This window comes from Vicugna pacos, chromosome X, assembly GCF_048564905.1.
Source record: "Vicugna pacos chromosome X, VicPac4, whole genome shotgun sequence".
NCBI lineage: Eukaryota > Metazoa > Chordata > Mammalia > Artiodactyla > Camelidae > Vicugna > Vicugna pacos.
In genome coordinates, this window is record NC_133023.1 from 1,595,564 (window position 1) to 1,618,778 (window position 23,215).

Below are 23,215 nucleotides of genomic sequence, written 5' to 3' on the forward strand. Positions count from 1 at the left end.
GGGTTTTGCTGAGATTAGGTAACAGAGAAGACAACTTAAATTGTTTCATCTAATTTCTGAAAATGCAGTTAAACTATGATCAATAAAACAAACCCGATTGGGTGGGGAGGGTATAGCTCTAGTGGTAGAGCGCATGCCTAGTATGCACCAGGTCCTGGGTTCAATCCCCAGTACCTACATTGAAAATAAATCAATAAATGTAATTATGCCCCCTCAATAAAAAAAAAAATCTACTGGTTTGTCACTCTTTTGGTGGGAGGGTGCGGTGGGGGAGCAGGCAAGATCCAGCTGTATGCTCTGCATCAATTTATAAAGGCGAGATTTCCTCGTGTGAGAAAGGAAACTGGCCCCGACACCCCCACGCAGCACACACAGGAAGCAACGTCTGTGCGGATTCACTCCGAACAAGCAGGCATCCTTTTTGCTGCCCGACTCCATGCAGAGGGGCGCCCAGCATCCCAAGGCGAGGCGAGCGTGGACCCCAGGGATCGGCGGCGAGGCAGGAGCAACCCCACGTACCTGAAGAGCGCGTCGATCATTCTCTTGGACGGCAGCCTCCAGAGGATGCGCGGCCAGGGGTCCCCCGAGGCGCTGCAGTCCAGCTGGAGGGTCCCCCCGTACCGGACGTCGGTCCTCTGCGGGGAGGTGCCGGTGATGCGCGCGTTGGCCGCCGCGCGCTGCACGGTCAGCTGGACGGTCCTGCGCGCTGAGCCCACCAGGTTGGCGGCCACGCACTCGTACCGCCCGCTGTCCTTGGGCGCCAGGTTGCGAATGTAGAGCGTCCCGTTGGGGAAGACGAACAGGTTCCCGTTGACGAACTGGGAGGGGCGGATCTGCGTGCCATCCCAGAGCACCCAGCGCACGCTGGGCAGCGGCGCGGCCTTGGCGCTGCAGTGGATGTGGATGCTGAGCCCCGGGGGCAGCGAGATGTTCTCCAGCCGCTCCTGGTGGATGACCGGGGGCAGGGCCGCCACGTGGAGCCGGATGGCCAGGCTGTCCGCCCCGGCTGCGTTGCTGGCCACGCACTTGTACACGCCCCTGTCCGTGAAGGACGCCTCTTTGATGGACAGGGTCCGGTTTTCGTGCAGCGTAATCCTGCCCTCCACGGGGGACACGGTCTGCCACACCCTCCTGTCGGGGAAAATCCAGGAGATCTGGGGAGCTGGGGTCCCCTTAGCCAGACACTCCATGGCAATGGTGTCTCCCAGGTAGACCGTGACATCCTTGTAGTGGGACGCCAGGATCTGCGGCTGCTGCACCGTCACGGACAGCAGGACCACCATCCTGTCTGCTCCGTGCAAGTTCTTGGCGGTGCACATGTACTGGCCGCGGTCCTGCACCTGTACGTTGCGGATGACGAAGGTGCCATTCTTCAGGACTTCAAAGCGCTGGACTCTGGTGTGTGGGGTCATGAGAGCTCCTGGAAGTCAAAAGCAGGTGCCATTAGGTCCAACACAGATGTGCCCTTTCAAACGGACCGAACGAGGATCATGACTTAAATTAATCCTCCTCTTCATATCCAAACAACAAAAGCGAAGACCCATCCCCAATATCTCCGATATTCTTCAATCTTGCACTAACCCCCAAATCAGGGTGCATAACCGTAACCTTCCAGCCAAGGGCAGCCAGTAGGGGTCTCATGGCCAATCTGCAAGCCGCCATGAGCCCCGGACCTTCCCAAGGTGGCCTCCTGCTTTACTTTAGTTACTGTTCGGCTGCAGGGGTGCCCCAGGTTGGCAGTCACCATCCGCCTCTGCCCAGCCAGGCTTCTGGGAGTTACGATGGGCAGCTCATTCTCGGCCCAGCCTGGCTGAGCTGAGCACCAACTCATGGTTCTAGATGGTGCCTGGCAGCGTCACTGTTTCCTCCCTCCCTCTACACGGCACATGTTTTATAGCTCATCCTCTTGGAGCTCTGCCACAGGCCGGGTCTGTATTTTTAAAGTGTTTCTGATGCATTGACATCAGGGGTCTTGGTGACCTTGGAGGGACTGCCCTGCCCAGGGCTGGCCAATTTCTGCACATAGCAAACAACTCACCTTTCAAATGCAAAACGACCCCTCACTCCAGAGCATCCTCCAGGGGGCTCCCATACTCAGGGCCGCCACCCACCTGTTCTCATCGCCCCAGAGCCAGGTACCAGACAGGCCCTGCGTCCAGGACCTGCTGAAATTGTCCACACGAGCCCATCCTAAGACTGCTCCCCCGCCTCAGCCGTTCCTTTCTGTGGGAACCACAATAAAACCTCTTATCTAGTGTTTCTCTCTTCCCTGCCTCCTGACTGACCCTGGTGTGTCCCCGTGCAACCCTGTGTGGCGCAGTGTCCCCTCTCCCCTGGGGGACAGTGAGTGACCAGCTCGCTCTTCCGTGGCAGTCATCTGCTGATCTGTTGGTGTCACCATCCCTAAATAATAATGAATCCTATATTTGAAAACTAGGAGACCCCGAGTTTCAGTCCTCTCTTCCTCTCCCGCACTGCTGGGTTCCTGGCCCCACGCTTCCATCATTGAGCTTGGACAAGCTCCTTTGCTTCTTCCCGTAATGATTTCCTCTAAGACGGGAGTCCTGCCTTCGCACGGAGCCCTCGGGCCCTGGGAGCTCTCCCCAGCCCCCACCCCAAGGATGACTCATGGCTTCTACCTCCTAAGTTATCTGCATGCCCCGTGACGAGGCTTTCCACGCTGGATGGGGCCCTCCAGGGGCATCTGCCCAGCCCGCCAGGCCCTAGGGAGACAGGTGTTGCCTGATGACAGTATAACCCCCCTGCCCTCGCCGGGACGCAGCAACATCATCCCGCTTCACGTCTGAGCCCTCCTGAATGACACGTGACTGTGGGCACGGGAAGCCACCTGCTGCCTGCCCCTCACCCACAGCATCCCAGCTTCCCACTGACGCACTGCAGGATGCACAGATGCACGAGAGCCTGTCTGCTTCACTGGGGTTGAGCTGGGAGGGGAGGTCCGTGAAAACCTCCCGCTGATTCTGGTGGGGCAGGTTGAGGGCGCTGATTTGGTTTATTGGGTAGAAAAGGCTCCATAACATGCAGGCACCATGCAGTTCCAGGGTGACAGACAACAACGCTGGGGTGCACGTGAGGGTAAGTGGTCTGCGCACGCCGTGAGCTGGCTGGCTTCCAGGGGAGAAGCCAGCAGCAGAGGCAGGTTCCTGACCGAGGACAGGAGTGTGTCTGCATGTCTAGGGAGGGGACGTGGTCCACGGATGCTCTAAAGTGGCACAAGGCACGGAAGACCCCAAGCGTGAATGCAAATGGGACGTCCCAGTGGAGGAAGGGGCTTTCCCGCAAAGGCACGAGCCCTTTTAGAACGAAAACCCCATGGCGCCCCCCATCTGCTGCTTCAAGCAAATCCCTTATTCAGTCTTTACGAAAGCATCTGCAGTGGAAAGCTGAGCGGATACAAGATGGCAGTGACTTCCCTACGCTCAGCGCCTCTGCTCACCATCGGAGCACGTCCGAGGTGTGTGAGATAAAGCTGAGCGGGGCAGGTGCAGCCGGAGAGACGGCGCTATCCACGTCAGTCCTATCCTGGATTGTCTAAATGGCAACTGGGAAGAAAACCAAAACTCCAACCCTCTGAGCAGAATCTGAGCATGAAAGATACAGCCGTGCTGAGAGAGGAGAAGAGAGGTCCTTTATGCAAGGCGCAGCTCCTCAGCTGTTCCTAAGAGAACTGTTCCCCGTGCCGGTGTATTTTTCCTTTTTTTATGTATTTGTGGGCGAGGGTGAGCTCTGGGTCCTTCTGCTCTGCCGTCTTGAAGCCACTCCCTCCCATCTCAGCTTTTACTTTCTTCTGTCATCTAGAGTCTGTGTCACCATCCACAAAGCAGATGGTCATTTCTACGAAGCCAAGTGCTCTTGGGGCACCAGCCCTGGATGCCAAGTAGGTAGAGGTCACTGCAAAGACCTTTGTCATGGGCTGAATGGTGCCTCCCCCAACTCCACCTCCAAACCCACGTGCTGAAGCCCTGACCCCCAGGACCTCCGAATCTGGCTGGTTTGGAGATGGGGGTCTTTGAAGACGTGATAGAGGTAAAATGAGGTCCCTAGGGTGGGTCCTGATCATATAGGAGGGGGGTCCTTATAAAGAAGAGGAGACGAGGACCCAGACACACACAGAGGGACGCCCACAGGAGGACACAGGGAGGAGATGGCCGTCCGCACACCAAGAGGAGAGGGCTCAGGAGACACCAGCCCTGCTCACACCTGGCCTCAGATCCCAGCCTCCAGGACGGGGAGACCAGACATGTCTCTTGTGTAAGGTGCCCCATCCGCGGTGCTTTCTTACAACATTCCAAGCTGATGCCCGTATCTCTAGGATCAAATCAAGCAATGCGTGATGAGCGCAAACCAAGCTGTACTGACCTCTCAAGCCAGTGGAAGGACAAGGGGACTCTGCACTGTTGTCCCCACCCCCCTGCCCCCACAAAGGGCTTGTGGAAGACTTCTGCACTGGATCCCCCCGGGAGAAGGCAAGAGGCGCCTTTGCGGACCCTTCCTATCCAAAGAACTTCATACGTGTTTCCACGGCTCCGTGAAGATCTCACACCCATTCTGGCTCCTTACTTCCCGTTTCTCGTAAAGGAATATGTCTGCTGATGGTTTCTCAGACGTCCCTTCTTGTCCCATCTACCTGTCCCTTCCCCAGAGTCTGTGGTTCTACCTGGAGTCCCAGACTCAAGACATCCCCTCACACAAGCCCTAGTTAAAATGCAGACGTTCAAATCCCCTACCTGTGGAGACCTTGGTCCAGGTAACAAAGGGCTTGGGTTTCCCCGTCGCCTCGCACGGGAACACAACGTCGCTCTCAGCGATGACGGACACGGTCTGGGGGAACTTGGTGACGATCTGGGGCTTTTCCCCAGGCACCCAGAACTTGGACGCAGGAAGTCCCCCGGCAGAGAAAAGCTTGGAGCTGCTCTGATGGAAGCTTCTGGAAGGCTGGACGGAAGGCGTCAAGGAAGGGATGGGGCTCCGGGTAGAGGAGACCAGAGGGACGCTCTGGACGTTGGTCGAGGGCGGCGCCGCGGTCCGGGGAGGATGTAATACCGGAGGTGCTGGGGGACCGAAATCCACGTGGGTGACGACGCTCTGAGAATGGATCCTGTTGTAGGGGCCTGGGTTGACCTTCCTCTCTCTCATCGCTGGGGCAGGAGAGGTGGGTGTCTGCGGCTTCGGAGTGACCCCCAACTGCGGGAAAGAGAGGGTCCTGTTGAAAAAGAAAGGCAACCTTCCGTTGGAGTAGTGGGGAGCTCTCGCACCTGGGGGCTTGCCAGCAGGGCCCCTCACATCGGGGAGGCTGTTACTGCCGAACAGCTGGGACTTGCCGCTGAGTCGGTCAGCGGCCCGGTCTGCCGACGCACTGGGAAGGCCGGGTTTGGACCCGGGCAGCGGAACCACGGGAGCTGTCGTGCCTGACCATCTTGCCGTCGTGACGTGCCTGTGCTCCGGCCGAGCCCTCGACGGAGACGCGGCGGCTTCCGGGCTGCTGGTCAGGAGCCGAGAGGCCTGGGAAGTCCCAAAGTGTCTCAGGGAGCTTTGTGTGGCCGCAGGCGGTGGTGGCCTCACCGTCCCTCTCGGAGGGAGCACCCCGTCGGGGACTCTGGCTGGTGGCTGGGACACTTGCACGCTCCCGTCTGGGCCGCGTGGTGGAAGAACGTTCTTGGTTCTACCGTCAAACGCCTCCTTTCCTAACTCCTGCTTTGGAGTGAAGTTCGGTTTGTCCCGGCTGGAAAATTCATGTGGCCTCGACGTACGCGGTGTTCCTTCAGTAGGCACGGACGGCGTGCGGGCTCCTGGGACCCCCACACGGTTGGAGGAGGCGCTGTCTTTGGAAGCTCTTGATGTCGGCGACGGTCTCGGAGTGAGAGGCGTGGGCTTCGTGCTGGTTTGTGCCAAAGACACGGGGGTTGTGGGTGGGACGCTGGGGGATGCCAGCTGCTCCGTTGGGGACGGTGGGGACGCGTGACTCTGGGGTCGAATTTCGGACTGGGTCACGACTGCAGTGGTTGCGGGATGGCCCTCCGCCCTGAGGGCGGTCTCTGCCTGGTTTGAAGACGCCTCTACTTTCACGCTTGGGGGAGGCGTCGAAGTGGTGACGTCTTCCTGCGGCAACAGCGCAGAGGTGGCGGCCAAAGGTGAAAACTCAGCACGAGAATCTACGTCCTGCAGCTCTTTTAAAAGGGGCGAGTCCGTAAGAGTGTTTGAAGAGCTGGCGACGGTTGGGTCTGTCCGCAGCCTGTCAGGCCGGGCCGACGTGGCGGGGCGGCAGCTCGCGTTCCCTTCAAAGCCCAAAGGGCAGGATTCTGCCTTAAATCCGCCCACCGTGAAGACCTCGGCCCCAGAAGGGGACGCCACGTCCGTGACGGACTCGCCGGGGACGAGCCTGGCAGTTTCGTAGCCACGGACGGTTGTGACCTCATAGTTCTTCATTTCCCTTCCGTCTGATACAGGAATTGTCCCTTGCAATTTATCATGAGATAAATTTACTTTCGTGGTGGCTGTCCTATAATCTTCCACTCCGCTCATCTCACGTGGGCCCCCCGTTGGGAGAGAGATGGCTGTCGATGAGGGGACAACTTCTGACCTGGGGGTGACGACGTGTTTGTGTCTGTCTTCTGGGGCAGGGCTGGGCTTGGACGCAGAAGCTGGAGGGCCGTCCGTGGACGTGGGGAGCCGATGTTTGTTCGGCCTCTTGCCGTGCTTCCGGCGTGGGTGCGTCCCCTTGGATGCGGGTTCTGCGTGCTTCTGCGCATCCAGTTGTTTTGCTGTTCCAGCCGTGCTGCCAGCCGCGGTCGCGGGAACCGGCAAACTGGCCGCTGGGTTTGGAGCCTGCATTTCGGGTACGCGCGTCGCTGGTGGAGCAGAAAAGGTCTCCCCCGGGGCGAGCGTCGTGGGCAGGCCTTGTCTGGGCCGCTGCCGGAACCTGTGGGGGCGGAGTCGTCTCCTGCCGTTGGGCCTCTTTCGAGAAGCGTGAGTGGTCAGGGCCGGCGGCGAAGTGGCCGTTTGGGCCGGCATCGGCATCGTTGCTTCCGTGGTGGCGTCCGCGTCCCACAGAGGGCCACGCGTGGTTCCCCTGGGACGCTGGAAGGGAGCGACGGTGTCCGTCACTTCCAGCGCAGGGTCAAGTGGAGGGGAAGGCTCAGCACCTGGCCTCCTGCTCTCAGGACTTCTGGAGTCCACGGCGTCTCCCTTGTGCAGATCCCCTCCCGGCCGTGTCTGAGATCCCCCCTCTCTGTCCTTTTCCATCAGCGGGTGGCCCTGAGGGCTCGAACCGTTTTCCAGAAGCTGCGGGTCATCTGTCTGCTTCTGTAGCTGCGCTTCTGCTGGGACACCTGGCTCTGCTAAAGTGGGGTTTTCGAGTGGCTCGGACGTCCTGGAGTCAGCGACCCCCGGGGTGGGGGCTGCAGTCACGTCTGTAGCGGTCAGGTCGTTCACCTTAGCTCCACCTGGTACTGAATTCGTCTCCAGATCTGGGTAAAAGCTGAGCACCGTTTCAGACTCGGCCAAGGAGGTGGCGTCCAGGGGAGACTCATACTCCTTGGACGTACGCCCCGGCTTGGCTCCAGCGCCTCGTGCAGACCAGCGCCCCGTGGCTACGTTGCCAGTGGTGGGCTCTCCGCGGACCACGCCCAGGCTCGGCCGAGTAGCAGAGGACTGGTAAGCCGTTGTGCTTGCGGCCCACTTCAAGTCAGCTTCAGTGGGGGCCGCAGCCTTGGTCTTTGCAGAAAACTCGTCGTCGGTAAGTCCTTCCGGGCGCGTGCTTGTCACGTGGGGCTCAGCGGGGACTGCCCCGTCGTGGCCGTGCTCGACTGGAGCCTTCTTGGTGGAGGAAACAGCGCTAGACGCCTGCTCTTCCTCCCCAAAGAAGGGTGCATCTCCTGAGGATTCTTCAACGCTGGTCGCGGTCCGCACAGGAGATGCTGACGGGGGACGCACGGCGGGCGAAAGGGACGTCACCTGTTGACTCACCGCTGGAAGGGTGGTGCTCTTCACGACCGGGGGTACTTCTGTGCCCTTAGGCGGGTTTCTCCCGCGCACTCTGGCTAAAATGTCTGCCCAGTGCTCCGGGTTAATCTGTTTGTTGGCCACGTTTATTCTCCGTCTGGCCTCAAACGCCCTGCGACCTTCAGCGACGTGTGTCTCCGGCTCCTTTTCAGAATTCTTCCAGGGTTTCAGTTTCCTTCGCCCCTTCTTGGCTTTCTGATCTCCGGGGATACCTGCGTCGTCTTTTGTTTTGAGGAACATCTCTTGGTCCTTCGGGTGCAGCTGCGCCGTCCTGGACACGCTGTCTCCGTCTGCCATGCCGGATCCCCCTTCGTCCTCCACGACGTCTCCCCTTCCCCTGGGAAGAGTCTTCCCGCCTGGGCGCCTGCCTCTTTTGGATGACCTGCCAGATCCTTTCCTGTGGACTGTGACCCCTACGGTAAAATGGTCCGCCCCTTGCTGGTTGACCGCCACGCACCTGTAGTAACCGCTGTCGCTGCCTTGGACCTTTGGGATGGAAAGGGTTCCGTCTGCCAACATGTACGCGTGGGACGTGTTAGCCATATCGTTAACTATCCTTCTGTTTGGGAGGATCCAGCTAATCTGGGCTTCGGGTATGGCCAGCGCACGGCAAGGCAGCATCACCGACTCCCCTGGGTCCTTCTGAACGGTCACCGTATGTCCATCGGGGGGCGGCGCGGCAGGCGTCTGCACGAGGACCCTGTGCACCACTCGATCCGTTTCACCCCTCACCCGAGCGATGCACTGGTACAGGCCGGCGTCCGACTGCTCCGTGGACTTGATCTTCAGCCAGCCGCTGGTGAGGATGGAGAACCTGCCATGCTCATCCTCCACCGGAGCTTTCAGGATGGAGCCATCCGGGAACACCCAGAAGATGGACGGGCTCTCGGAAGCCTTCACGTTGCAGCTCAGCTGGCACGGGCTCCCTTCCAAGACCGTCTGGGCCCTCTGCACCGCTCTGCCAGGCTCGATCATCACCCAGCTCCTGCTCCGCGCCTGCCGCGCGTCTTTGGCAGACACGGTGAGGGCGTGCTGAGACGAATAGGAGAGCAGCACCGTCTTGGCCGTGCTCTGACGCCGGTTGAGCTGGATGTGGATGGACGGCTGCATGACCCACTCTGGCTCCGTAAGGACGTGGGCTCTGACGCCCGTGTAGTAGAGCGTGTCGTCGTCCGCATCCTGCCTGTACTGGTAGCCGAGTCGGGGGTCAATCCCGAGCGCGAGTTCTCGGTGCAGCTTGACAGGAACCTCACTGTAGTAGGCGATCAGCTTCCACAGCTTCTCGTACGTTTCCCGAGTCATCGGACACTCAAAGTCCAAGGCGACGGTTGCATTTATATCCAGCTCCTGAGTGTCCGTTTGGTTCAAGTGTATTTTGTACAAGTCCATCGGCTTCTTGATGTCACAGGCCAAGCTCACCGTGTTCCCGTGTTCGTCGCTCATATTCAGAGAGACGTTCCACCGGGGATACTGGAAGTCCTCCAATGGGAACTGGCTGTCACCATCCTCCTCTGCATCCTGCTCTTCCTCGCTACCCCTGCTCCTGTTCTGCCTCAGAGGGGACTCTATGGACGGCTTTTGACACGTGACGTCCTTCAGATTCTGAATCTCCTGTTTGTGCAGCTTCTCGGGGCTGGAGCACGCGGAGCACAACTGACCCCCTTCGTAAGCTTTGTCCTTCTTACACTTCAGAATGCCTGAAACACATAATCGAACACACACCCTGTAAGTCAGGGGACCAAAGAACTGGCCAGAGGATAAAGCCCTCATCTGCAGTTTTGTCACCTGGGGGCGGGGGCTGCATTTCCAGAATGATCTAATGCTTTGCCCACCTTGCCTCTCCGACTCCACCTCGGACTTTCAACCCATTTAGCGCAGTGTGTGGGAACTCACCCGGGTTTTGTCACTTCTTGAACGTGATTACTCATAATGAGTACTTTTTTAAAAGGTTTTTTTTTTTTTTCAGTTACAAAAGAATCTTGCAATCCCAATCCCAGGCATGTATCTGGAGAAAACTGTAATTCGAAAAGATACATGCACCCCAATGTTCATAGAAGCATTATTTATAAATATGGAAGTCATGGAAGTAACCTAAATGTCCATCGACAGGTGACTGGATAAAGAGGAAGTGGTGTATATATACAGTGGAATACTACTCAGCCATAAAAAAGAATGAAATCATGCCATTTTTAACAACATGGATGGGCCTGGAGATGATCATACTAAGTGAACTATGACAGAGAAAGACAAATATCATATGATACCACGTATATGTGGAATCTAAAACAAATGACTCAAGTGATCTTATTTACAAAACAGAAAGAGACTCACAGACATAGAAAACAAACTTATGGTCCCCAAAAGGGAAAAGGAGAGGGGAGGAACAAATCAGAAGTTTGGGATCAGTAGATACAAACTACTTTATATAAAATACATAAACAACAAGGACCTTCTGTCTAGCACAGGGAACTATATTCAACATCTTGTAAGAACCTACAAAGCAAAAGAATCTGAGAAAGAATATACGGACAGATAGGTAGATAGATAAATATAACGAATCACTTTGCTGTACCCTTAAAATTAACAAAACATTGTAAATAAATTATCCTTCAAAAATTTTTAAAAAAGAATCTCTATTCACAGATATTATATAATTTACCTTTTCCAAAGGTCCAGGAGAATCTGCATAAGGAACTGCAACCCATGAAAATATTTCCAGGTTGCAGGACCAAACTTTGGCATGAATCATGTCTACCTTTTATAGTTATTTTTTTTTTGCTAGAATTTTTCATTTCAGGCACTGATTACTTTTTTTTTTGGATTTATGTTCCACGCTTGGCTTCTGGGACATCAAATCCTCCAGAATTTTCTCCTTCTCCGGCCAACACATTAGGGATGAAGTGTTCCTTGATTTGGTGTAAGCGCTTCCCACTTCTTGCTCTGCACTCACCGTAGACAGCCTCGCCCACGTGCATGGATTCAATTACCATCCACCCGCCCCTGATGAGTTCCACATGTGCGTCTGCCGTCCAAACACATCCTCCTGAGCCCCACACCCAACGCCCTACTTGACATGTCTATTTGAATGGTAAAGAGGCCCCTGAAACGGACATTTGTAGAGCCATCTTATGTTTTTTTTCCTGCTGGATGTCTCATGGCTTTTCTGTATTAGTCACTGCTGCTCTCATCTCTCCTATTGGGGAGAGTAGAAGATGAAGATTTTTTTTTTTTTTGGACAGTCTTCATGGTATCTGCCTACTTGTTTAATCTAATTCCACTGGGAACAAACCAGCCAACATCCCATCGTCTATGACTCGGAGTATTATAAACCTTCTAGCTGGTGTCACTCTATTTACTTCTGCGCCACTGAACATGGTTTTCCATGCATTGTTCAAAGCAAAAACCCCCAACTTGCAAATATGATGGTTTCACATACCTCCCCCAACACAGACACACACACACACACACAAATATGATACACACAAATATAATACACACCGCACATACACACAGAGGAAACACACAAACATATAGAGACATACATGCACATACACACACACAAAGGCACACGCGTGAATCTCCAGAATGACTATGTCTCGCTGACCGAAAAAGCTTCACGATTCCATTTCCGTACTGTAGCGTTTCTGCTGGGAAATGAGTCTCCCGAAGGATTTTCAGCACTCCCCACCCTTCTCCATGCCCAGACCTGCGGAGGTTCAAGCACTGATCTATGAGTGGAAGTGACATGTGACATTTCTGGTTGAGACTATGAAGCAGTGCGTATGTTACTGTCTTTCCCCATCGCTTGCCTGGCTGAGCAAACCTGATACCAGATTTGGAGTGGAGTGACAGAGGACAGAAAGGAGAGCAGTGCAGATGGAAGTGGCTGAATACACAGGACAGTGGGGCCAGCCCCTTGCCAGGAGCATGGGGAGTGGGTGGAAACCAGTGAAAAACCAGTGAAAAATGTGTTCTGACCACTGCAGGCGTTGATTCAAGGGGAACGTGATCCATCAACATCGCAGTAAAACCCGCTCAGAATGCTCCACGCGCCTCCTTAGACACCTGAGAAAGGAGGCAGCCCCAGGCTGGTGGCGGTGGGGACGGAAATGGACAGAGACCCAGAGATGGCAAACCCAACGGGCTCTGAGGACGGGTTCCCATGTGGGGCTTGGAGAAGGGGTTGGGAAAGAGAATCTTTACTTTGATTCAAAATCCACTCTCTTGCAACGTCTACATGTCAATCCTGGTTTCTGTGGTTGTCCTCTGGATCAATACAGAACACCTGTCTTCCCCCATAATAAGATCATAATCTCACAGCCACCCCCAGCCTTCTCTTTTCCAAGCATTGTTGAGTACTTCCCATAGGACGTGGATGCATAGAAAAATCTCACCTTTAGCTGTAGCCCACGGTTAAAAATAATGTTCCAGACACCCATTCTATGCCAACCATGGTCAACGGTCTATGGTCGATTAAATGATGGTTACTCTACGTTTTACTAAACGACACACACGTTTGAATTATGCAATGGGGGGGGGGTGTCTTGACATTTAAGTTATAACATTTCCTGCCTCGCTGATTTGGGGATGGGATTTAACCCGACCCAAGATGGAGCAACACTGGCATGCTGGAGAAAGGAATCTTTGCAGAAAGGTAAGGAGAGGGCATCCAGGAGTCACGCTGGCTCTTCTTACCTTTGGACTTCGCATCCCATTCCAGGAACCACCTCATCTCACAGTCACAGGACCACGGATTCCCGTGCAGGTAAAGGTTCTCCAGCAGTGGCATGTTCTGGAGCATGCCGGCGGGGAGGGTTCTAATCCTGTTCTCCGCCAAGTAGAGGTGTCTGATGGTGGAGAGTCTGAAATAATCCAGAAAGGAGAACGTGGAGAACGTGGCGGGGTGGAGCTGGTGGAGCATGTTCCCCTCCAGGTGGAGGAGCCGTAGGGACGTTAAGCCGCTGAAAGCTTGCGGGTGGATGAACTCGATCTTGTTGTGGTCGACGTGGAGCCTCATTAAATTCCAGAGGCCCTGCAGGGTCTGCCCCGTGATCACTCGAAGCTTATTGTAGCTGAACTTGAAGACCTGCAAAGACAGGGAGGGCGGAAAATCCTGCTTACAATTAAAAAACAGAAACAAAAACAAAACCAGAACAAAGGGCAGGAAACAAATGACATTAAGCTCGTTGTTTTTTTTTTTTTTTAAATGCTGTTTCATTCATTCCCTTCGTGGTCCTACAGGCTGCAATCAATGTCACTCATAACGCCTGGGCTTACCTGGAGAGACGTGAGGTCTCTTAAAGCCCCATCGGGGATGCTGGGAATGTCGTTGCCGTGAATCATCAGCAGCTCCAACTTGGTCAGTCCCGCAAACGAGGTTTCTGACAAGGCCTGTATGCTATTGAACCTAGAAAATAAAACACTGCAGTCAGACATAGTGACTTCGTCAGTCCCCTCTGGGGAGGATCTCCCAGCCTGCCCAGGGGGCAACGAAGCAAAACATTGTAACAGTACTCTTCTCAAAGCACATTCCTGTCTGCAGTGTCCATGTCTAAGGCAGCAAGGAAACAGACCCATTGTTTTAACCGGCTTTCATTCAGTTCAGGCATATTCGAGGCTGGGAATTCAGACCTGGAGGATGCTAATGTGGTTGGTGGGATTTAGGCTTTAGAAGGAAGCTGGTGGAAACAGCCCCTCATTGGAAATTCTGCTTGCGATTGGGAGTCATACCAAAGACATATAGGCAGCCAAATGGACAAAAAAAATTGTAAACTGACTATAAATCAATTTAAAAAATGGACAAAATGGACAAAACACCAAACAAAAAAATAAAACAGGCATCAGAAGCAGTTTTCCATATAATGAGAGAAGGAGATTCTCTAAGATAAAGTACAAAAGTGAAAAGTTTGGCAGGTGAACATGGCCACCCCGACTTCACAGAAACGAGTTGCCGGTTCCGATGGATGATTTAAGTCATTTGTAAACATCCTGGCGTGTTCTGGGTTTTGGTTCCGCCTAGACAATTGATGCTTCCCTGACTGGTACAGAAATTCCTCGTTTCTCCGCCGTTGTTAGTGGCACCGGACAATCCCCAACGTTTATCCCTGGAGAATGAATTATAAGATGAATGGAGAATCCTGGACTCTGCTCTGTTGTCGGGCGGTCACCCTGGGTCAGTGCTTCTGCTCAGTGAAACACACCTATCGTAACACCATTTGTTGTTTCCCCTCGTCACCTAAATAAAAGGAACTACGTCTGCAGAGGACACAAAGAGCTCATAGCTAATTCAGCAGATGACAGCCAGGTCCACTTTTTCTCATAAACACCCATGAGCCTCAAAGCGGATCCCAATTTTTAGCTGGGTAATTACTCCCCTAAGAGCCATCCATAGGAAGCACCTTTCAGCTATAAATGTTGGCTGAGTGCAGGCAACATGACCTTCGACCGCAAAAACCGCTCACCTCAATTGCTTCTGACTCTTCAAATAACCCTTTTCATCATTGCATTGTTTTAATAAGACCAAGTCAGGCAAAGGAAGCTTCATATGGAATGACATATACCCCATCCTATTAGGGTACCACTAGAAGGATCCAAAATTGCGCATGAGGGGGAAATATTATAAAAGGTAATCATGTTTCTTGTTTCTCATTTTGACTCATGCAGTCAATGGACCGTTATATGGAGAGTTTCTCTTTTTTACATTATAAAGCATCCCCTACTCCGCCCCGCTGACCCCGTTCCTCTGTAATGCCTTGCTCCTCTGTCTTGTCAGCTGACCTCTGCTCTCTTTGACGGCTAAGAGGCAAAATACTACAGAGAAATGGCCCAGTTAAGAAACCCTGATCAGAGGACTCAGCAGAGAACAAATCAAGCGACAGGGACCAGCAGGCCTTTATCCTCAGCAAGTCCGCAGAACAGAAAGGTGGCAGAGGGTTCCACCTCTGACGCAAACAGCAAAGAACTTGGAGAGTTAACAGTTCTACTGTGGACATTGGACGAGGTCTGGAGATATTTTGGGGGCGTCACAACTGGCTGGGATGTGTGAGTGGCAGCTGGTGGGTGGAAAACAGGGACCCTGCTCAGCACCCTACAGTGCAGAGGACGCTCCCACCACAGAGAGTAACTCAGCGTCAAATATCAAGAGTGGAAACTGTCTTAGCATGAGAGACTGTTGGTCATTCTCTCTGTCTCTCTATCCACCCAACCACTCATTCATCCATCATATCTATCTATCCATCTATCTATCTATCTATCCATCCATCCATTCATCCATCCATCCATTCTTATCTAGCTATCTATCTATCCACCCATCGTATCTATCTAATCTATTTGTCTACCTACCTATCCATCCATCCATCCATGAATCTATCCATCTGTCCATCTAATCTATCTACCTACCCATCCATCTATCTATCTATCTATCTATCTATCTATCTATCTATCCATCCATCCATCCATCCACCCACCCAACCACCCATCCATCCGTCCATCCAGCCAGCCAGCCAGCCATTCTATTTATCTATCTATCTATCTATCTATCTATCTATCTATCTATCTATCCATCCATCCATTCATCCATCCATCCATTCTTATCTAGCTATCTATCTATCCACCCATCGTATCTATCTAATCTATTTGTCTACCTACCTATCCATCCATCCATCCATGAATCTATCCATCTGTCCATCTAATCTATCTACCTACCCATCCATCCATCCATCCATCCATGAATTTATCCATCTGTACATCTAACTTATCTATCTATCTATCTATCACCTATATAAATCCTCCAGGATTTTCCCCTATATTATCTTCTTGGTGCTTGTCTTTAAGAGACATCCAAGAGCTACAGATGCAAGTGTTGTTGGTGTCAGAGATAAGAATGGGGTAACTTTTCTGGGAGACACAAGAGGCAAGGGAACCACCTGAATGCCAAGTGGAGGAGGTGATTCCTTCTCCCTCCACACCTGAGGGGTGGGGATGAATTCTCTCTGCGTCTGTCTAAAAATCAGCAGAGAGACAGGGAAATTCACGTGGCATTCAAGGAAGAGAATTTGATGGGGGCTGAGAAGACCTGGGATACAGCCCCATTCTGTAATTGATTACCTCTTTACCTTCCTCATCTGTTGATTGGCAACTAGTGACTACATAACCTCCTAGATGAAGTGGTTTCTTAATATCAGAAATACATGATGGTTTTGCAAGATACACATATACGGAATCATTATGTTGTACACCTAAAACTCATAATGGCATAGGTCAGTGATATCTCAATAAAAAAAAAGAAAGAAAAATAAATATATGTAAAACTGCTTCATGGATATCCATGTGTATCTAGTAAAATTTAAAATAAATTTAAATTTAAAATAAAGTAAAATTTAAAATAAAATCTGAAGTAAATTTAAAAATTAAAAAAAAAAAAAGCAGTATGGGCATGTGGGAAATTCCAGAAAGATGTCATCAAAAGTCACCTTTTCATCAAGGGGAAAAAAATATCTTTAAAGGTCCATAAATTAGACATTAAGTGGATGATTGTTTTTCTTACTCAGAAATATTTGGAAAATAACTTTTGAGAAAGCTTTTTGGGGCTGTCCAAACAGGAAAAACCAATGTTCTTTCAATGCTGAATGAGAACCCTGAAAATAATGTGTGTGGGAATGAAAAATTCCATTAGTGCTCTGCCAAGAATCCCTCATTCCTTGAGTTTTAAACCCTTTGCTGACTGCTAAAAGACAGTGCAGATCCTGAGTTCTATCTGTAGCAAACACTGATGTTTTTTCTTTCTTCCTTCCCCCTTTTTTCCCCAACAGAATGCGCAATGCCAGCCTCATTTTCTACTTTGAGACTGATTTTCGGAAACAGTGCTGTGACATTATAAGAGTGGTTTAAAACTGTGACACACTGAGTCATGTTAAAAATTAAGCCAGATGGAAGTCATAGATTTGGCGCAGTGAAGCTATTGCTTACTTGTTCTTTTTTTTTTTTTTCCCACCTTTTAGCTTTAACATGATACAAAACCATCTCAAGGTACTATTGCGCGCAGTATGAAAAAGAAGCATTTTCGTATCTGCCTTTCTTCCCAGGGGCAATGCCTTTAAGATACCATAACACACCGTGTTCACCATCCATTGTTTGAAATGAAACCTCCAAAAACTGTGTTCTAATTGAGACGCTACTTAAGTGCCCCCACTTACAGAGCACGTCAATTTAAAGCTGGGCAGGTGAAAGTCATCCTGAACAATGTGAATGAGATGCAAAGAGCTTGACAGATATAGTTTATAGGTCTTTGCACATTTAGATCCATCAGTTAACTTTTTTTTTAGGGTGCGTGCAGTATCTTCCGCAAACCCAGTTCCAACCTGACAGCCCAGAACCCCAACACACAACAGGGGAGGAATTCATGCCTCTTAGGCAGGAGTCACACCCTCACCCCCACCCTTTTTAGGGGGCCCCCTATGGCCTATCTGACAGGGCCCCCCATTCTGTGCCCTGCAAAGGGGTCAGAATTGAGGGATTAAGTGGGTAAACCAGGAAGTGGGACACTATGCTAAGAAACGGCCCGTGGAAGACGCAATTCGTAGGCAGAGGCATTTTGCACACCAGGAGGTGTAAGAGAGAAGAGAAATCACACACAAACTCCATTTTCCTTCCCACAAACCTAGCATGACCCATTTTACCCTGATTCAAAGCAAGTTCCTCTTCTTAATAAACTGTACGATTGTTAAGAATGGCAACTGGTTTAAAAGCTGTAAAAAGAAAACTGTTAATTGCCCCTCTTCTGGCAAAGAGCTTTCATCCTTGTGGTTAGATTTTCAGATAATCACACCGTAAAGTTTGTCAACATTTTTTGGAGAAAGTTATTTAATGGTCTGTTGCTATGGATGAGGGAAGGTTATATCTTATTGCCCTAACTTCTCATCCTTTTATTTTACTGCTGGACTTCATAATCAATAAATATGAGAATTTAAAAAAAAACTCTCTACTCAAAGATATTGAGGCATATTTATGGGTTTTTGTTCATTGACTCAAGCTTGGCCATTTCTCTAAAATGTCCCCATGGTGGCTACTCCTCAAATCCTAAGTCATTTTGTTGCTTTATAGATGGTAGAAAGTGGCAAATATATTTTGCTGAAGGAGTCCAAATGATTGTTCGCTATTAACATTGTACGAGTGACTGTCAAGTATGAAAATGGTACATGAGGCAGCTACAATTCACAGCAACTCACACTGAGGCATAGAGAGCATCGATGTGTCTAAAACAGAATAAAAATAGAAAAATCCTCCTTGAAATGCTGCACAGAAATATCTGTTCCAAAGATATCAATGTTTTCCAAAGGCAGAATCTGAAAGAACTCTTATTTCGTCAGGGTCAAAATCACATCATGAGGGTAACTTACAAGGTGTCAGAGATGTCTGATTCATCCTTTTTTTTAAAAAAAATTATTATTCTCTAATAGTTTCTGAGGTCTACTTAAATACTATGAGTGTATTTATGTGTGTGTCATATGCGTTCACATCTGCAGTGCACTAAAGAAATGTTATCAAAGGAGACTTATCGAGGAACTGAAGCTGTCCATGATGGTTCATTATTAAGCCTTGTGATGGAGGCTGTGGCTGGTGGATCACTTCAGATGACAGCCCCCCAAAAGACCACCTTTACTGTAGTTACACACGTCCCCGCGATTCAGCGCACAAAGGAGCAGATAACCCAAAACGGGGACGAATGAAGGAGGATACATTTGCTGTTGCGCGAATGCACAGACACGTTCGGAAAACCAAACAAACACGCATGCGAGGAGGCTGAAATTGCTCACAAAGAATGCGGTACAAACCCCAAATTGATCCTTTCCACATGTTTAGAGATCCCGGCGGGCACTGAAGCCAAGGAGCGGAACGTGCAGTGGACCTCGCTGGGAACGTAGCAGGCGCAAGGGTGAGGACAGGCGAGCGCGGCGCGCGGGTGTCCCCAGAGCAGAATCAGCACCACGGAGAGTGCTTGCCACGGCGCCCGCGTTGGCATCTTGTCGGGGGGCGTTATCCCAGAACACCTGTGGGGGGGGGGGGACCACAAAACCAGAGGCGTTTAGTGCCAAGGGAGCACGTCTGTATTTTCAGCACAGTAACCTCCATTCTTGACTTGGATACTGCGATTTGGAAGTCTCACTACGTTGTGAGAGCATACGCAATACACACACCGACACAGACACCCACAAAGATACATAAACATATACAACTATATACTTGTATAAACGTATATTTACACACACATATGTATTTGTATAAATGTATCTATATATTTGTGTTCGTATAGAGAGAAGAGATACATTTATGTTTCCATAATAAATAATAAAAATACATATGTGTCCACCTATAATGTTAATCCCGAGCCACTAATACATTGTACATACGTGAACAGAAAGCATCTCAATTTGCTATCAGGACTGCTACCTTCTTTCAATGACATCCTTTAAAGTTTTAATTGTATCTTCTTAAATGTGCTTTCAGAGGCATTCGCTAAAACCAAATTCATTCCTCTGTCTGTGGGTTTTTTACTCTGTTTTAAAAATTTTTTTTCTTGCAATAACCAGAACGTTGAGCTGGTTCACTGTCACTGTTTATCAGGAGAAAGTTTGGGGAAATCCTTGAAAAATCTACTATCGGATAGACGAAGGAAAAGTGCCTGACTAAGAATCTTCAGGCCAACAAAAATATAATCAAGAGGACAAAAAGCAGAAGAAGAAAGAAAGAGAAGGGGAAGAAAGGAAGGAAGGTAGGGAGGGAGGGAGGAAGGAAGGAAGGGAGGGAGGGAGGAAGGAAGGGAGGGAGGAAGAAAGGAAGGAAGGAAGGGAGGAAGGGAGGGAGGGAGGAAGAAAGGAAGGAAGGAAGGGAGGGAGGGAGGGAGGGAGGAAGGAAGGGAGGGAGGGAGGAAGGAAGGGAGGAAGGGAGGGAGGGAGGAAGGGAGGGAGGGAGGAAGGGAGGGAGGGAGGAAGGAAGGGAGGGAGGGAGGAAGGGAGGGAGGAAGAAAGGAAGGAAGGTAGGGAGGGAGGGAGGAAGGAAGGGAGGGAGGGAGGAAGGGAGGGAGGAAGAAAGGAAGGAAGGTAGGGAGGGAGGGAGGAAGGAAGGGAGGGAGGGAGGGAGGAAGGAAGGAAGGGAGGGAGGAAGAAAGGAAGGAAGGAAGGGAGGGAGGAAGGGAGGGAGGGAGGAAGGGAGGCAGGAAGGGAGGGAGGGAGGAAGGAAGGGAGGGAGGGGGAGGGAGGGAGGGGGAGGAAGGGAGGGAGGGAGGGAGGGACGGAGGAAGGAAAAAGATGGTCAGGTAAGTACTAGCATCAGCTACCTCCTTTAGAACGTCAGCGATTATTTTTTTCATGCATCCATTCTGGCCTTCACCGTGGGAGATTTTTGTCAACTCTTGCACGAGATTTATTTAGAAACGGGTAATGCACACGGGCAGTAAAGAGCAGCGCAGAGAAACGCGCCCGTCCGTTCGCCCCTGCTCTGGGCAAGCCCTAACTTCTGATCATAAGCTCTCCATCGGATCACACGCGGCACGGGCATCCCCAATCCGCAGGACCTCGAAACAGATACTCCCTTAAGCCCGTACGCGTCTCGCCTTTCAGCTGCCCAGAAGGAGCTGACGGTGCAGGCAGCTTTGCAAAAAAAGAAAGAAAAAAAAAAACACACACATTCAGGCTCCTCCTCCGCGCCCTGGGGCGAACCGGCTCCCGAAGCCCCGCGGAGAGCGGTTTCCTCGCCCTCCGGGCCCGCGCCTCCCCCGCTCCCGCCCGCGCGCTTGACCTCCGCGCGGGGCTCCTGCCAAGGGCTGCGCGGCCCGCGCCGTGCGCCCGCCGGCGGGCCTGGCCCCGGCGGCCCGCTGCCTCCTCCGCAGCCTCGCGCTCCGCCCCGCCTTCCACGCAGGTCCCCTCGGAAGTCCGCGGGAACGCGCCCCAGGGAACCCCAGCCCCGAGGCCGCGAGGGAAGGCGCCCCAAGCCTGCAGGACCGCCGGGCACGCCCGGCGAGCCCCGGGAAGCTGGGGCCGCGGCTCGCGGCGCTCGGCCTTCGTCCCCGCCGGCGGGGGACAACCTGCAGCGGCCGGGCGCGTGGCCCTGCGCCCCCGGCGGGCTGCCGGCGGCCGCTCCAACGCCTTCCCGGGGCGCGGCCCGGCGGCCCTGCAGACCTCCGAGGCCTGGGAGCCGGACACTGTCCCAGATGGCGACTTACCCAGCTTTCGCGCGGCTCAGCCACCCCGCTACCCCCGGGGGCTTCCCGTCTCTCTGTTTCAGGGGAAGAGGAGGAGCGGGGTCGGGGGGTGGGGGGGGAGGTGAGGAACGGGGGAGAGGTTTTTAGTGCCGGGAACCAGAGGAATTTGGAAAGAGGCTCCGCAAAAGTGGCTTCTCTCCCCACCAACCCAAGAGCGCAGCCGGTTTTACTTGGAGATCCGGCTGGTGACTCCCTGGAAACCGGGGGTGCGTGAGTGAGGGGTCGGTCGGAGAGGGGAGCGTAGGAGTAAAGAGAAAGGGTTGTGCGTTCCTCAGACCTACTCCACGCACCTTCCCGCAAGATTCCGCCAGCTTCTCCCCTGGAGGGTAACAGCTCCCTCAGCCCCTTGACGCGGTGCCAAGATTAACAGTTCAACGTGTCTGTTCGCCTCCCCTCTCGTCCCAAACCCAGCAGAGTCCCTCCTTTGGCCGCCCCCAACTCTTTCCACCCCCTGTAGACGGAGCCAGCACCACCCACCCCACCCCGCCCCCGGGCGCCCTGGCCGCGCTCGGTCCTCACCTGTCCTTCGGGAGCCGCGACACACGGGAGCCGTGCGTCCAGCGAATCCGCGGGGCCGGGGCGCGCGAGTCACCGCCGGGGGTCCGCCGGGGCCATGCCCTTCCCGGCGCTGGGGGCGAGGCAGGGCGGCTTCCCAGCGCCGCAAGGAGAGCCGGCCCCCTTTTATTCCCGGCGCCGAGAGACTTCCCCGAGTGCACGCCTCGGCCCACCCCCACCCTGCCCCACCCCGGGGACACAGGGCGCGGGCCCCAGCCCAGGGACCCTGGCCGCGCCGCTCTGCGCTCAGCCCTCCTCTCCGCCGCTCATGGCGCTGCGTCCGGAGCGGGCACGCCTCGCCCGCGCAGGCGGGAGGAGCCGCGGGGGCCGAAGGCGCGCGGCTGCGGGAAGGAACGTCTCCAGTCCCAGGGCAAGTCCGAGGGCGCGGCCGAGGCGCAGAAGCTGGGGGCGCGGGGCGAGCTGCAGCCCAAAGTCCGCACCCAGAGCGCTCTTCCCGGCGGAGCTGGAGACGGTGTGTTGCCCTCCGGGGAGGAGAGGAGGAAGCGAGTTTGCACTCCCCCGGGCCGGACGGGGTTTCCTCTGGCGGCGCCTCGGAACCCGAGTGCTGGCGGGAGCCGGCTGCGCCCCGCCGGCATCCCCCGAGCGGCAGGCGCGGCTGCAACGTGAGCCCCGCGGCCACGCCCTCCCGCCTCTCCCGTAGCTCCTGGCCGCCAGCTTCCCTCCGCCTGCCAGAATCCTCCTGCCAAAAGAAAAAAAAAGGTGAACGCTCTTCTCCCGTTTGGAGAGCCTGAGGGGGCTGGGCTGGGGCCGGGGACTCTGGGGAGCCTGGTGATACTCGCCGGGGCAAGTGAGAAGGGCCTGTGCCTCCGGAGGGCAGGAGACAGGCTGGGGAGGGCGGTGCGCCCTTCAGGCAGCAGGGGAGGGGCAAAGAAGGCGGGGTCCCGGCGCCCAGGAGGAATCAGAGCTGAGACAGGTGGGGAAGGTCGTCAGCAAAGCCACCTGGGCAGAGCTGAGACGGGCTTAGAGCTCCCACTGCGAAGGGAAAAACCGGGGGTGTCCCCGGGCCAGCATGCAGGAAGGGACCGTTCCAGGTGTCCTGACCGAGCCGGCTGGGCCGCCCGGCGCCCGGCCAAGGGCTGCGAGGAGGTGCCTGGAAATGAATCTTCAGACGACTTGCTGCTGAGGTGCAGAGTCTGGACTGGCTTGGTTTCTCCTAAGAAGTGTCTGGGAATTCCTCGCTGCCCTGGCCCAAGGCAGCGTCCACGGGGCAGGCCATTAATAGGTCTGGTTCGTAAGTGGGTCCATTTGCTGATTCTATAGGCTTGTTTTTCAATTGTGTGTGGGGGTGCGTATTTCCAGGGACTGGCTTTGGGAGTCCTCTTTCTCGGCATTCCCAAAACGCTTTGATTGTATTTATCA

The 23,215-nt window shown here is 53.3% G+C and overlaps 1 protein-coding gene across 2 annotated transcripts in view; it reads right to left on the bottom strand.

Annotated features, from left to right (window-relative positions):
• MXRA5 (matrix remodeling associated 5) overlaps positions 1 to 22,651 on the bottom strand; it is a 30,440-nt gene extending 7,789 nt beyond the window's left edge. The window contains exons 1-7 of one of the 2 annotated variants that reach the window (XM_072955881.1): positions 22,636 to 22,651; positions 21,800 to 22,535; positions 18,855 to 19,070; positions 13,300 to 13,429; positions 12,718 to 13,108; positions 4,749 to 9,719; positions 520 to 1,420 (exon numbers count right to left, since the gene is read on the bottom strand). In XM_072955881.1, the coding sequence (XP_072811982.1) occupies positions 520 to 1,420; positions 4,749 to 9,719; positions 12,718 to 13,108; positions 13,300 to 13,429; positions 18,855 to 19,042 (6,581 nt within the window). In that variant the 5' untranslated portion in view covers positions 19,043 to 19,070; positions 21,800 to 22,535; positions 22,636 to 22,651. Of the gene's footprint in view, positions 1 to 519; positions 1,421 to 4,748; positions 9,720 to 12,717; positions 13,109 to 13,299; positions 13,430 to 18,854; positions 19,071 to 20,356; positions 20,670 to 21,799; positions 22,536 to 22,635 lie in introns of those variants that run through there. The other variant, XM_072955882.1, reaches the window with a different exon arrangement.
• Between the last annotated feature and the right edge of the window lie 564 nt (positions 22,652 to 23,215).